This window comes from Mirounga angustirostris, unplaced genomic scaffold (genome assembly GCF_029215605.1).
Source record: "Mirounga angustirostris isolate CCGP_5_RB_7025 unplaced genomic scaffold, mMirAng1.0.hap1 SCAF_3, whole genome shotgun sequence".
Classification (NCBI taxonomy): Eukaryota; Metazoa; Chordata; class Mammalia; order Carnivora; family Phocidae; genus Mirounga; species Mirounga angustirostris.
In genome coordinates, this window is record NW_026991711.1 from 184,738,036 (window position 1) to 184,752,058 (window position 14,023).

Below are 14,023 nucleotides of genomic sequence, written 5' to 3' on the forward strand. Positions count from 1 at the left end.
TGGTCCTTATTTAAAATTTTTTCAATAAGCTTTTTTTTTTTTTTTAGAGTGTCTTCAGGTTCTAAAACTGAGTAGAGAGAACAGAGTTCCCATGTGCCCTTGGTCCACACATGCATGCCTCCACTATCAACATCTTGCACCAGAGTGATATATTTGTTACAATCAATGATCCTATGTTGACACATCATTATCACCCCAAATCTTGGCTTACATTAGGGTTCACTTTGGTGCTGTGCATTTTATGGATTTGGACAAATGTGTAATGACATGTATCCACCATTATAGTATCACACAGGATGGTTTTATTGTTCTAAAAACCTTCTGGGTTCCACCTTGTCATCCTTCCTTCCCTCCTAACCTCTGTCAACCACTGATCTTTTTGCTGCCTTTTCTCAGAATGTCCTACAGTTGGAATCATATATTATGAAAACTTTTGGATAGGCTTCTTTCACTTAATAATATGCATTTAAGTTTCCTCCATGTTTTTTTCATGGCTTAATAGCTCATTTATTTTTAGTGTTAAATAATATTCCATTGCCTGGATGTACAAGAGTTTATTTATCCATTAACCTACTAGAGGAAATCTTGGTTGTTTCCAACTTTTGTCAGTTATGAGTAAAGCAGCTATAAAATTCTGTGAGCAGGTGTTTTGTGTAGACATAAATTTTCCTCTCATTTTGATAAATACCAAGGGGCATGACTTTTGGATCATATGGTAAGTGTATGCTTATTTTTGTAAGAAGCTGCCAAACTGTCTTTCAGAGTGGTTGTGCCATCTTTGCATTCTTACCAGCAATAAATATGAAAATATGAATTCTTGTTGTTTCACATCTTTCTCAGCATTTTGTGTTGCCTGTTTTTTTTTTTTTTGGCCATTCTAATAGGTTTGTAGTGTCATCTCTTGGTTGTTTCAATTTGAAATTGCCTAATAACATATGATTATTGAGCATCTTTTCATATGCTTATTTGCCTTCTGTATATCTTCTTTGATGAGGTGTCTGTTGAAGCCTTTTGCCCACTTTAAAAGTCAGGTTGTTTGTTTTCTTATTATTGAGTTTTTAAGAGTTCTTTATATATTTTGGGTAACAGTCCTTTATCAGATATGTCTTTGGGAATATTTTATCCCAGTCTTCAGCTTATCTTCTGGTCCTCTTGCTATGTGTCTTTCAGAGAGCAACAGTTTTTAATTTTAATGAAGTCCAGTTTATCAATTATTTTTCTCATGAATCATGTCTTTGATATTCTATCTAAAAAGTCATTACCAAACCCAAGGCCACCTGAATGTTCTCGTATGGCATCTCCTAGGGTTTCACAGTTTTATTACATTTTATATTTAGATATAGAATCCATTTTGAGTTAATTTTTGTGAAGAGTGTAAGTTTTGTTTCTAGACTCATTTTTTGGCATGTGCATATTGAGTTGTTCCACCAGTATTTCTTGAAAAGACTATCGTTTTTCCATGGTATGGTCTTTGATTCTTTGCCAAAAATCAATTGACTATATTTGTGTGGATCTATTTCTGGGATTTCTATTCTGTTTCATTGATCCATTTGTTCATTCTTTTGCCAATGCCACACTGTTTTGATTACTGTAGCTTTATAGTAAGTCTTAAAGCCAGGTAGTGGCAGCTTAACTTTGTTCTTCTCCTTTAATATTGTCTTGGCTATTCTGGGTATTTTGTCTGCATAAACTTTGGAATCATTTCATTCATATCCACAAAATAACAGGCTGGGGTTTTGAATATGCTTGCACTGAATTTATAAATCAAGTTAGGAAGAACTGACATCTTGACAATATTGAGTCTTCTTATCCATGGATAGCCTTTATTTTTTGCTAAGTGAAGAATACAAAGCTGGCAGTTTTTTCCTTCTGCACAGGAAAGATGTCATTCTTCATCTTTTAGCTTTCATTTTTTTCTGATGAGAAACCTGAAGTTTTTATTTGTGTTCTTCAGTATGTAAGTTGTTTTTTCCTCTGAGCTGCTTTTAGGACTATTTCTTTGTCTTTGGCTTATAATAACTTGATTATGATGTGCCTTGATGTGGTTGTCTTTTTGTTTATCTTGCTTAGGATTCATTGTACTTCTTGATTTGTGAGTTTATAATTTTCACCAAATTATATATTCATGTGTACCTTCAAATATTGGAGCATGTTTGTAATAGCTATTTAAAGTCCTTGTCTGCTAATTTCATCATCTCTCTACTTCCTGAATATATTTATATTGACTGATTATCCTATTGGTTATGGGTGACATTTTTTGGCTTCATTGTTATTTTTTTTACTCACATTTTTTTACATTTTTAAAATTTTACATTTACTTGCATTTTTTTTACATTTTTACATTTTTAAAATCACAAGAATTTATCTTGCAATTTGAGGTTCTGAATCCTTATTTGATGGGGCTTTACCCATTGAAATCCTTTGAGACTTGGGCTTAAATACCCAGGGATTTATTGTTGTCTCTTCGAAGGTCTCACAGTGCTGTTAACCTGAAATTGCTTTAAGTTAATTTACCAACTTGGGGTTTTCTGGACCACACAGATTGTGTAAATTAGAACCTCACATATGCATTAGGGAAGCTGTGGTTATAAATTCTTAGAGGATTTTCTCACTTCTACCTAGAGCCCTAACCCCAAAAGATACATCTTCTTATCAACTCCTTTTCTGGTGAGTTAACCTTTTTTACCAAGTTTGTACTTTTTCTGACGACATAACACTTCAGGATATGGAAGTTGGTGTCATTTCTAAGTCTTCACCATTCATGGACCCACAGTCTTATTTCTTTTAGAAAATGAACTTGTAGGTTAGGGAGACTGGCAAGGCCTCAAGAGCAAGCACAGAATTACTACTTTTGTTTCTATATCCTTTCATTTTCTGCCTCCGAGATTTTCATCATCATTGTTTATTAATACTGTTAAGGTCAGCCCTGTATTCAAAAGGGTATTTATGATATTTAATGTGGGATTTCTACGTGGTCTGTGGTGGGAAGATTTTTTTTAGGTTAGCTAGAACACCAGTACTGCTTGAAACACAAATGTACATCTTCCACTTCAATTCTTTACATGATTGGCACCCTTTCATCCCCTAGGTCTCATCCAGATGCCCACATTCTATCTTAAGTAAACACAGTCCCCAACCAGTTGTTCTCCATCACATTATTCTTTTTATTTCCCTCTCCTAACACACTGTAATTATCTTTTCCCAAAGGGTCTTTCCATGCATATTGTCTTCTCTCCCACTGGGTGTGTAGGAGCTATGGCAGCAGGTACTAAATCTCTATTTTCTATTGTGTGTTTAGCCCCAAGGATAGTGTGTATCACAGAATGGACATGCAAATATTCGTTGGATGAATGATTGTTTTCTTGTAGCAAATAGAAATAAAAAAAACCCCACAAAATATACTTCTAAAAAACCAGATTATGCCAACAAGGGTGACATGTGAATGCTCAGAATTCTCAGCTTGGTGTTTATACCTGTGATCTCAAATTATCAAAAAGTTATATAATTGCTTTTCAATAATCTCAGAGAGGGCAGCTGAGTTAAGAACACATTACTGCCCACCAATAGGGTACGATTTTCCCAGAAATCAAGAATTGGGCTATCCTAAATCATTTACCTTCTTTATAATTGAGGGATTATTCAGGTATCTGGACAAATGTGGCAGCTTCTTATTTCCATTTGGGCATGGCTTCCATAATGAATTCTGAAATTGTTACTCTTTTTCAAATAAAAAAATAAGAAAGTGATTTTTATTTCAGTATGTTGGGCTTTTATGAAGTTTTTAGCAGAATTATGAAAATGTCCTTCAAAGAATAGCCTAAAAATATCTTCAGGACATGACACCTCCCTATGGCCAAACAGAATCAAGAGTGTCTGTGTCACCTCCTTCCCTCTGTGTGTAAGTAGGCAGGAACTATTTCACAGAGAACTGAGTTCTGTATTTTGACATATCAAATCCCCTAATTACAACACTGAGCTTAGAAAATGTGATCTAAATATAACTAATTTCCCCCTTGTAAATCTGTTTTAACAAAATTTTCACACTGTTCATAACAGGTTTCTCTTGGGAAAAAAACATCTCTTGAAATAAAGGCAATCATATACCCTAACCCCAAACAACAAAAACAACGATAAAGTAAACATTTATTGAGTACTTCTAATGGGCTAGGCACTGAGTTAAGAAGAGCTTTATCCCTATAGGTGAGTAAACTGACATAGAGAGATTAGGGAACTTGCTCAAAGTTAGTTAGTGGAGTTCTGTAACAATCCTTTATATTGCTCCACAAAGAAAAATATATTCAATGTCTTTATGTTTTGGAACCAGATTCAGCTCTTGAATTTCTAAGACTGATGATTCTATATTCTTTTTTCTTTGGTTGTTGGAAAACCAAATCAGAAGTCCATATCATGAGTTGAGAGAATGTGTGCTTGGGTCCTTATATAGAATATAAATCTAAATTAGTGGGAAGCTTTATTCATGCATATTTCCCCAATAATTTGGAAGTGTCCAGGTTGTATCTATTTTAAGCATAGTATTAGTGACATTGCACTCAAAATTTTATAATGGATATTATTTTATTTCAGTGGCAATCAGTATTTGATTTGAGCCTGCAGCCATGAATCTTATCTTCATAAATGCTCCCTAACTAGGTAACTTTCTTGGGCTAAAATTCTCGGCTGGTTTATGAAGATGTTGAAGAAGATTCTAAGTCAGACACCTGGAATCTAAAATAAGACATTTCCATTTTCATATATCTCATGTTAAGGTAATTCTAAAGAATATCACTTTGGTATTTTGTTTCTTCAACTCTTTGATCACTTTTAAAAACGTTTCTCCATACTTCCTGGAGGTGGTGAACACTAAAGTGAGGTATTGGTATTCCTATAAGACATTGATAAATATTGTCTAGAGCTGGAGAATTATGATATGTATGAATTTGTTTTGGTCAGCTTGGCCTGTATTCCATTTTGTTTAATTTTATGTTCTTTTGCTTGTAAGTTTTCATGTTTCCCGCCCCCCCCGCCCTTGAATTCTTCCAAGATTTAATTCAATTGGAAAGTTCTCAGCACTAAGTGGCTAAGAAGGAAATACTCAGGTGCACCTGGACCACCACCACCCACACCTTGTAATGATGCCCTATAGTGATAGGGAGCACCTTTCTGCTTCCCTCGTAGGGGTGGGGAAGTATTAGGGATTTTCTAGAGCAGCTGAAATTTGATGAAGACTGTGAACAACTTGCCTACTGCACCTAAATAACAGGCTCTTTGTACAATAGAAATATGTCCCTGAAAAAACTACATAGGCTATTTCTCCAACTTATGTTTTCCAAGGCTAGTAGCTTAATATCTGTTTTGTTTTTTTTTTTCTTTTCTGTCTTACTTAGCTAGAGACAATAAGTCATGAAGATGAAAAGTACAGCATAGGGATTATAGTCAATAATACCAAAATACTATAATAATATATGGTGACAGATGGTGACTACGTTTGTGAGCACTGAGTAATGTATAGTAGAACTATTGAATCACTGTGCTGTGCACTTGAAACTAATATAGTATGTCAATTAACTTTAATAATAAATTTTGACACAATGGTCTCATTTTCAAAAATATTATGAATTTTCTATGGAAAAGAGGAGATGTAAAAGGACTGATTCTTCCTTAAGAACCTGGAAAGAAATAATTCCTTTATCTCAAATTCAAAATGCATTGTCACTTACACTACAATTTTCTGGAAAGGAACTATTGAAATAGCAAAATTCTAATTTCACTTTGTAACACTGCCATGATTATACCATGCAACTAAAAGTCCAGCATTTGTGGGACAAGATCTTTAGAACAAAACAAAACAGAAAAACTTGAAAGGAGAGATGATAGAGAAATGATACCAAAATATTTAATGTCAGATTCCAATATTAAAGTTTATTTAAACTTAACTATTTTTCAAATAAGTTGGCATAATTTTCCTTTTTGCTTGAAAATTTTGATGACTGAATTTTAAGAGGTAACATAGTATGGGATATTAATTTTCATGGGGAAAATGAAACTCTATTTCCTCCATTACATAGATGAACTCCATTTGTTTTACAAATTTAAAAAAATTACTCCCAACTTTCTATTATAAGTGTATATTAACCCAGGGAGGTCATTTATTGTCTCAGGATTTCAGTTCTCACCTCAATAAAGCCCCTAGGATTTAGAATAAATACTAATTAAGATGCAAACTCCAGTACTATGCACCCTATCTAGTCTAAGGGGTCATTCACTCACCTAGGGTTTTGGCAGGCACTCACGGCAGTGTCTCCACCCCTCAACACATCTGGGACATTTTCATCTTTCAAATGCTCCTCTGCTTCCTGTAGGGGGCTGCTTTTGGAGGGGGAGTGTTCAGATTCTCCAACACACTCTTCTCTCTGATCTGTTTCGATCTGAATTAAAGGCACTTCCCTTGAGCAAAGTGACCGCCTGGCGTGGTTGACAGGCACAGCCCCATGGCATGAAGAAGTTTCCTTTTTAAAAGAATCTAAACTGCTGTGGTTTGTAAGAGGAGCAGCTTTGCTCTGAGACAACACTAGGGGATGTTTGCTTTCGGTAATGGAGTCTTTCCTTGGGTTACCAACGGACTCCTGAACAAGAAGAGTTGGCCCACTTTGCACTCTGCTCGAAGCTGATCTGTTTGCACATTTCTCCACTTGCATGGGAGAGCCACCAGAAACAGGCTCAGCCTCAGCTGCCTCGGCATCATCCACTATAATTTTATTCTTCCGCATGAGGGCCTTGATTGAGTTTGCCCACGTCTCATGAATTAACATGTTGGTGATCTGGTCCGTTCCACCTCTCCGATACAAGCAAGAGTCAGATTTGCAGAGACCCGAGGAGGAAGTGCTACTGACTGGATGTACACTTAGGAAATCTTGCTGGCTGTTTTGAGCAAAGCCATCTAAAGAGTTGGCTTTAGTGGGTGCATTCACCGTCAGCCTGGCACCCAGAGATCTGCTATCTGGCATGGACGACTGCCTGTAACACAATGGGGATCGCAGAGAAGGTGACAGTAAGCCAACTGTCCAATCCTGGCTGCTTCGTCTGGAGGAGGTGCTGTCTCTGCTTTCTCTTTCAATGTCCCTCAGCATGTACCTATAAAACTCCTCGGTTATGCTCTCGGTGCTGGACTGCTTAGAGGGACAGCTTGACCTCACAATGAGGTGGTCATTTTTGCAGCATGCCTGTTGCATGGCTGAGTTCAGGATGCTGCAGGCATTCTTGCCCGCATAGTAATCCAGCAGTAACTCAAACCCTCTTCCTTCATTTTCCATCTGGTTCACCATGAACCTGGAAAACTCCTCAGTGATGCTTTCACAGCTGGACTGCTTGGAGACAGAGCTTTCCCTGCTAACTGGCTGACTTAAGGTACTCATTAAACCTAGGCTATTAACATGAGCCTGGGCATTAGAGTCCTCTTCTGGGATGCTTTCACAGCTGGAAGCCTTCAGTCGGTTCCACCTGTCTCCACTGAGTAAGCGGTTTCGGGGATGGCTCTGGGCTTGCCAGACGCCGTCCACCATTGAGAACTCTGTCAGGTTCATGATCTTGGCTGCCACTTCATTTGCAAAAATATTGACAGAATCTGGGACATCCTCAAGATTCATCGACTCATCCACAACCCTGTTCATCAGCTTCTCTTTAAGCTCTGGGTGCTCATCTGTTTTCCTCTTGATTTCACTGAGCCTTGGTGGCTTGTGCTTCCTCACTGTGGCCCCACTGGTCTGGTTTTCCTTCTTCCTCTTCAAGGACCGGCAGGATACGTTCGGGGTAACCAGAAACTCATTACCTCTCTTCCATGCACAAAACCAGGGTTGTTTTCCATTTGAGTTGTCAAGGCAAATTGCTGCGATTTCAGTTGCCATGGAGACAATCATCTCTGCTAATTCTTCCGCAAAGTCTGTAATGCAGTATATATCTGCATGTTTTGCCTGTAGCCCAGATTGAGCAGGAAGCAGCAAGTCATTCCCTAACAAAGACAGGTTCACTTGAACTTCGTTGTTTAGAGGGGAGGCACGATTATACTTCTCCTGGGTGTTTGCACTGGTGCCGTCCTCTGCATCCTGGGAACCTCTGCTGCCCTTGCCCACTGTCAGTGCCCATTCTCCCTCTGAAGGGGCTCTGTACTCATCCTCATTGTGCCTGAGCATCTGATGAGAGTTGTTTGGATCTTCTCCTGCAGTTCCTTTTTGATATATTTCTCTGGGGGGTGTTTTAGGAGTTGAAGAATCAGGCACTCTGGGACTACAGGGCAATTCAGATTGCAGCATGGGCTTCTTGAAGAGTCCTGACTTCGCTGGGCCCTTGCTATCTTGCTTCAGATAAACATCATCTGCAAGACTAGTGCTACACGGATTGCTAAGTGGATAGCTGCTGGAATATTCAATGGCTTTGGTCCATGTTAGACCAGAAGCCTGGTCAGGTGGCCGGCAGCTGAATTCCGTTTCCGTCCAGCTGATGGTCTCATTAGCGAGGGTGGTGGGGTCTTCCCCAACCTGTACCAAATGACTCATCTTCTTGAACGTGAAGCATATCACACTGAAGAGCAGTTGATTTGCACTTTCCATCAAGGTGTCAAGAGTTTCAGGTGAATGCCTGCTATCGTTGGGATCAATTATTTTTTTTTTCTGGTGAGCTTCATCAATGCATTGCTTCAGGATAACATTGGACAGGGTCTGTGCCAGGTCATTCCTGAGGACATTTTCTGAGCACAAGATCTGAGGCTTTGAAGCAGTTTCTATGATTCTCTTGCTCATTGATTCCATGAGGTCTCCAATGCTGCTGCAGGGACTGGGCCTTGTTAAAACCAGAGCAGCTTCCTTGAGCAATGCCCAAGCAATGGCCTCATTTCCCAGCTCTATGTTCCCCACTGTCGCCAGTCTGCAAGGTGAGGGGGCTGCTGCACAGGCCTCAGTTGCACACGAGAGGCCTCTGGGAGCCTTCACTTCTCCTGTTTCACCCAGGCCACACACAGCAATGGCACTTGCCACCTGAGTCATGCCACAAAGAGCGGATGGAAAGGAGTATTCACTGATGGATGGCTCCTTGAGTACTTGGGATATTTGAATCTGCAGCGGTTCACTGCCTCCCACTGGATGCGGTGAAACCAAAGATTCTTGCTCCATTTTGAGGCTCTCTGTGGCCTGAGGACTGGAAATGGTTCCAATCACAGTGGCCGCACAAGCCAATGCGACTTCTAGAGCACTCTGAGGGTGTCTGCGGGACTTCTCTCCAGAGAGGACACCTGAGGTTTCAACGGAGACCTCCACCTCAGACCATGAGGCGATGCCCGCCTCAGGCGCGGCATCACTGCTATCTGGACTCTGAACAATGACGATTTTGGGGAGCTCATCCCATGACCAAGGGCCCACCATACCTTTGGTGGAAGAGCCACTGGGTAGCAGAGCATTTCCGACAGAAACACTGACTGCCGATTCCTGGGGCAGTGTAGGCTGAGAATGGGACAACCGAATAAATGCGTCTTGCAGCACGGATTCTGCTAAATTTGTGGCATACTCGCCAGTTGTGGCTTCTCCATCTTGTTTGGGAGGAAGGGAGTTTATACCATCTTCACGGTCCCCTGGGTCTAAGCTATTGTCATGCTCAGCGAGGGCACCATAGACGGGAGGCCCACCGTTCTTAACCATCCTGGAGAAGTAAGTGTCCCCTGGAATATACGGTGCCTGGGATTTTTCCATGTGACCTTTAACATTTCCTGAATAGTAATAATTTGTGGTTGGCCTCTCCTTCTGCACAGCTTCATCTTTCCATTCTGATGGCTCGGCCGATGCACCGAGGCTCTGCAAAGTGGTGTCTGCTGCTACTTTTTCCAGAGATCCTTCTGCTTTCATCGTCGGATGATATTTGCCAATACGTTTGTCTTCCAAAGCATAAAGCAACTTTTCCTTGTTGCAATTCCATTCCTCCTGAGTGGCTTCCTTTGGTTTTTTACTTTCCAAAACATTAGCCGAGATATTTATATTTTCATCACCTAGTGAAGACAAAATGAGGGCTCACTATTACTTTTTGGATAGCAGGATCTCATGAGTCTAAAATAACAATTACTTTTAAAAAAGGCCTTATAGCACCAGGGTTCTCCCCCGCCCAAAAAAACAGCATTTATAATGTTCCTTCAAGACAAGTGAATCTGAAGAGGTTTTTGAGTTTCATTATGGAGCCCCACTCAACAAAATGGCTTTCAATGTGGGATATTAATGTCAGCACTAGAGTGGGAGAAGATAGCACTGGGGAACTGAGTGCTGATCACCTTTCTTTCTTTTTTTTTTTCTTTAAAGATTTTTATTTATTTATTTGAGAGAGAGAGCATGAAGGGGGTGGGGAAGGGGCAGAGGCAGACTCCCTGATGAACAGGAAGCCCGATGAGGGGGCTTGATTCCAGGACCCTGAGATCATGACTTGAGCTGAAGGTGAACGCTTAGCCAACCGAGCCTCCCAGGCACCCTTGATCATCTTTTTCCATGGCTCCATGGGAAAAGTAACCCAGACGGTTGCATCTTAGAGCTTCCCAGTGCAAACGGAAGGAGGAAGAAGAATGTTTACAGCAACCTCCATAGTAAGCCTTCTTGCAAAACTTTGCTCTGAAGTTTGGGTAGGACTGACAACAGCATCTGCAATATCCCTTCCTCTGTGGCTAAGAGTGGGGAAGAGGAACACATCGTTCACTGAGCTCTTTGAATCGATCAAAACTGAATAAATGCTAAGTGCTAAGTGTTATTTCCTTCTGTCCTTACCATAATAAAAGGTAAATATCATAAATACAAAAACCTGAATATAGTAAATGTAACAGTGCTAGAGGCATTATTATACTCCCAAATACTGGATAAAGAAACTGGGGCTCAGAAGGACTAGGTAACCAATCCAGGCTTCACAGTCTCAAAGAGGCAGTGCTAGAACTAGGCCAGTTGATCAACTAAAACGTGGCTTTGTGGAAGTCTCAGGGAAGATAACTTTCCTCCCTGTGATAGTCTTAGCCTCTTGGCAGGCAGGAGGATGTCCTTCAGCATCCCTATGCATTGTTAGGAAAATGGAGCCATCCAACCATCAAGTCTAAGTGCATGAGTCCACATCCTCACACATGGTCTGTTATCCTCCTGCCCTCCCTAAACTTGGTATGTGAAGATTGTGATGTGTCAACCAAACTGACATGGCCTGAAACTTTCCCGAAATTTCACTCATTTTTAGAGGGTGACTAGTTTCAGGATGTGCATTTGTTTCATGGGGTAGTTCTCACCGCTCCTATAGTCTTCCACCTCGCTTTCCTCCTCCAAGTGCTCAGAGGCGGTGAGAAAGTCCTCCTCGATTGAAGACAGAGAGCAGTTGGTGTCATCCTCCACTTTTAAGATGTTTGTTTCCAGGTGGAGCTGCCGCTCCTGCACCAGTTCGAGACCGATCAAAAATTTGTTGATTTCAAAGATGATGCAGTTGGTACTGTTTGCCCTGTTCCCTCTCGCACACTGGACCAAGCAGATATCTGGCAGCCAAGGGCACTGAAAGTAGAGAGGAAAAAAGGCATTTATTGAAAGAGAGAATAAAAAACCATTGCTTCTGACCTTTCTTCTTCTACCAGTCTTTCTTGTTACAAGGAGCGGGGGATGTTTAAAATATTTGGAATATCTTCTGGGATTTGATTGATGCATGGTTTGGAAAAGATTCAAGTGCTATTCGGGCACAAAGGGTACCTAGGAGAAAGTCTGACTTCGGGGAAACTAGACCAGTTGCATCACATATTTTTGTTGTCGCCTGTCAAAGCAAAAGTGGCACCGGGCAGAGTTAAATAGGTTAAGGAAGACTTTCTTCAAAGCTCTTAAAGTAGGAAAGAGGGGCCAGAACCGACCTGGACCACAAATCCACTGAAACAACAAGCACAAGGGCTTTTAAGAGCTGGTATCAGAGGGCTGCAGGCCTTCTGCACTTGCTGATTGGCTTTATCCAGAGGAAAAGCTAATGTTCTTGTATCTGCATGGCAGGAGGTGGTTTTGCAAATCGGAGTCAGGCTCCTGATGAATCTAGGCTCCCATCCTTCCACACAGAAAGGGAAACTATCTTTGATGATCTTACTTCAGAGATGGTTCTCAGGTCTCTGAAAAAGACACTCCTGGGCTTTAAACCTGGCAAATGATTTACATCTCAAAGGGGCAGAGATTCCTAACGATGTTTTCTAAAGTAAATGTTCTAAGAAAAGGGTGTCAGTGCCTGGAGTCAGGAAGAAGCCTGTCTGAAGTCTAGTCAAGCTGAGGGGAATGTTGAGGCGTCTTGGGCACCCTTCTTGATTAACCCGAGTCCCAGCTTTTCAGACCAAGATCCTTTTCTGCCTTGGTGATGTTCAGTAAAGTCTCTGCCAGTATTTCAGTATTTCTATTAACTACAGTTAGAATTTATAATGTGTATTGCTCATCTGAAGAAGCAGACACAATGAGGTACAAAGAAGTCCCCTGGAAGAGCACTGATTATTTCTAAAAGGCCAGCATAAACAATGAATCATGGAACACTACATCAAAAACTAATGATGTAATGTATGGTGATTAACATAACAATAGAAATAAAGAAAAATAAAAAATAAAAGGCCAGCACATGAGGAAAGCAGTGATAAGGAGGCCCAAATCATTGGATGGTGTCCCTGTGAGACCTATTAATTCTGTTCTCTTCTAGGGTGACAGACCATATCCTTATTCTCCACTACGAACTTTCTGCTCTCCATATTGTTGTTCATTAGAATAGTAATAAAAGTTTCAATTGCTCCTGCACAGATGACTAGTAAATTACAAACATGTCTTGTGCGTTGGAATTTTTATTTTCATAAAAGGGACAATACACTGATTTATAGTAATTTTTAACAGAAAATTCTTTGAATGGAAACAGGAATTAGTGGGGAGGAGAAAGCTAAATAAATTTATATCAAAGTGGAATTTGAAATGTTTGGGGGAAATAGTCTACGTATACATGTTTATCTTACAAAGAGGATTATTTAAATCAAATGCTTATCTGCATTTAGAGTTCATTGGGTCTAATCCTAGTTAACTTGCCATTTTGGAATCCTTGAGTCTGAATACATGTGTGTGTAAAGGGTAAGTATGTGTACATGCAGAGAAATACAGACACATAGACATCCATATTGTATTTCTGAAAGTAGTGTATCTTTTTTCTTACATAAATGTCATTTATTAATCTATTTGGTTGAATATTATGATTAGAATAATTCCAGGACACTTGATTACAAAATGAAAAATCCAGTCATTCTCCAAGGGGCCCAAGGGGGCTCAGAAACAGAATTGATCTATGTGCTTATGTAATTAGGTCTGTTTTTCAAGAAAGGGGTTCAAACCTCATTTTTCAAAGTGTGGGTTGTAGACTAGCAGCGTGGCAGATTGTTAGAAATCTATAATCTTGGGACCCACCCCAGATCCAGTAAATCAGAAACTGCATTTTCAAGAAAAATCTCTTGGTGATTCCTATATGCATTAACATTTGAGAAGCACTGGTCTATAGCTTTTATGAAATTCACAAGGGGTCTGAGATCCCCCACGATGATGAGGAACTAATGCTGTAGAGTAACAGTAGCTGGCTTGATTACTTTTATTTCCAAAGAATTCAGACATAATGCACTAACTTGAAATTTACAAGATACTTTCTGGGTGTCTATTATATGCAAGGTATGCTGGACGGTAGAAACATGAATTAGATGGGGGATGGGGGGGCACAATATCCTGCCAGTGGATCAGGCATGAATAAAAATAATTATAAAGTTGAACTAAATGAAGTTACCATATTTATAGGTAAAAAGGGTTGTGTATTGGCCATTTTCTATCATTCAGATTAAATATTTATAACATAAGGTTTTATATATCGTGGCAGGAATCAAAAGAGATATTACTAAATCAACATGAGCAGTTAAGTAATACCTCAAAATAACCTTAGAGAAAGGATTGTATGAAATGTGCAATGTTCCACGGCTACTGCATTTGTAGAA

General features: G+C 39.9%; 1 protein-coding gene across 1 annotated transcript in view; it reads right to left on the bottom strand.

Moving 5' to 3' along the window:
* SPHKAP (SPHK1 interactor, AKAP domain containing) overlaps positions 1-14,023 on the bottom strand; it is a 98,210-nt gene that overhangs the window by 27,773 nt on the left and 56,414 nt on the right. The window contains exons 3-4 of the mRNA XM_064585843.1: positions 11,288-11,543; positions 6,268-10,027 (exon numbers count right to left, since the gene is read on the bottom strand). Coding sequence (XP_064441913.1) covers positions 6,268-10,027; positions 11,288-11,543 — 4,016 coding nt within the window. The remainder of the gene's footprint in view (positions 1-6,267; positions 10,028-11,287; positions 11,544-14,023) is intronic.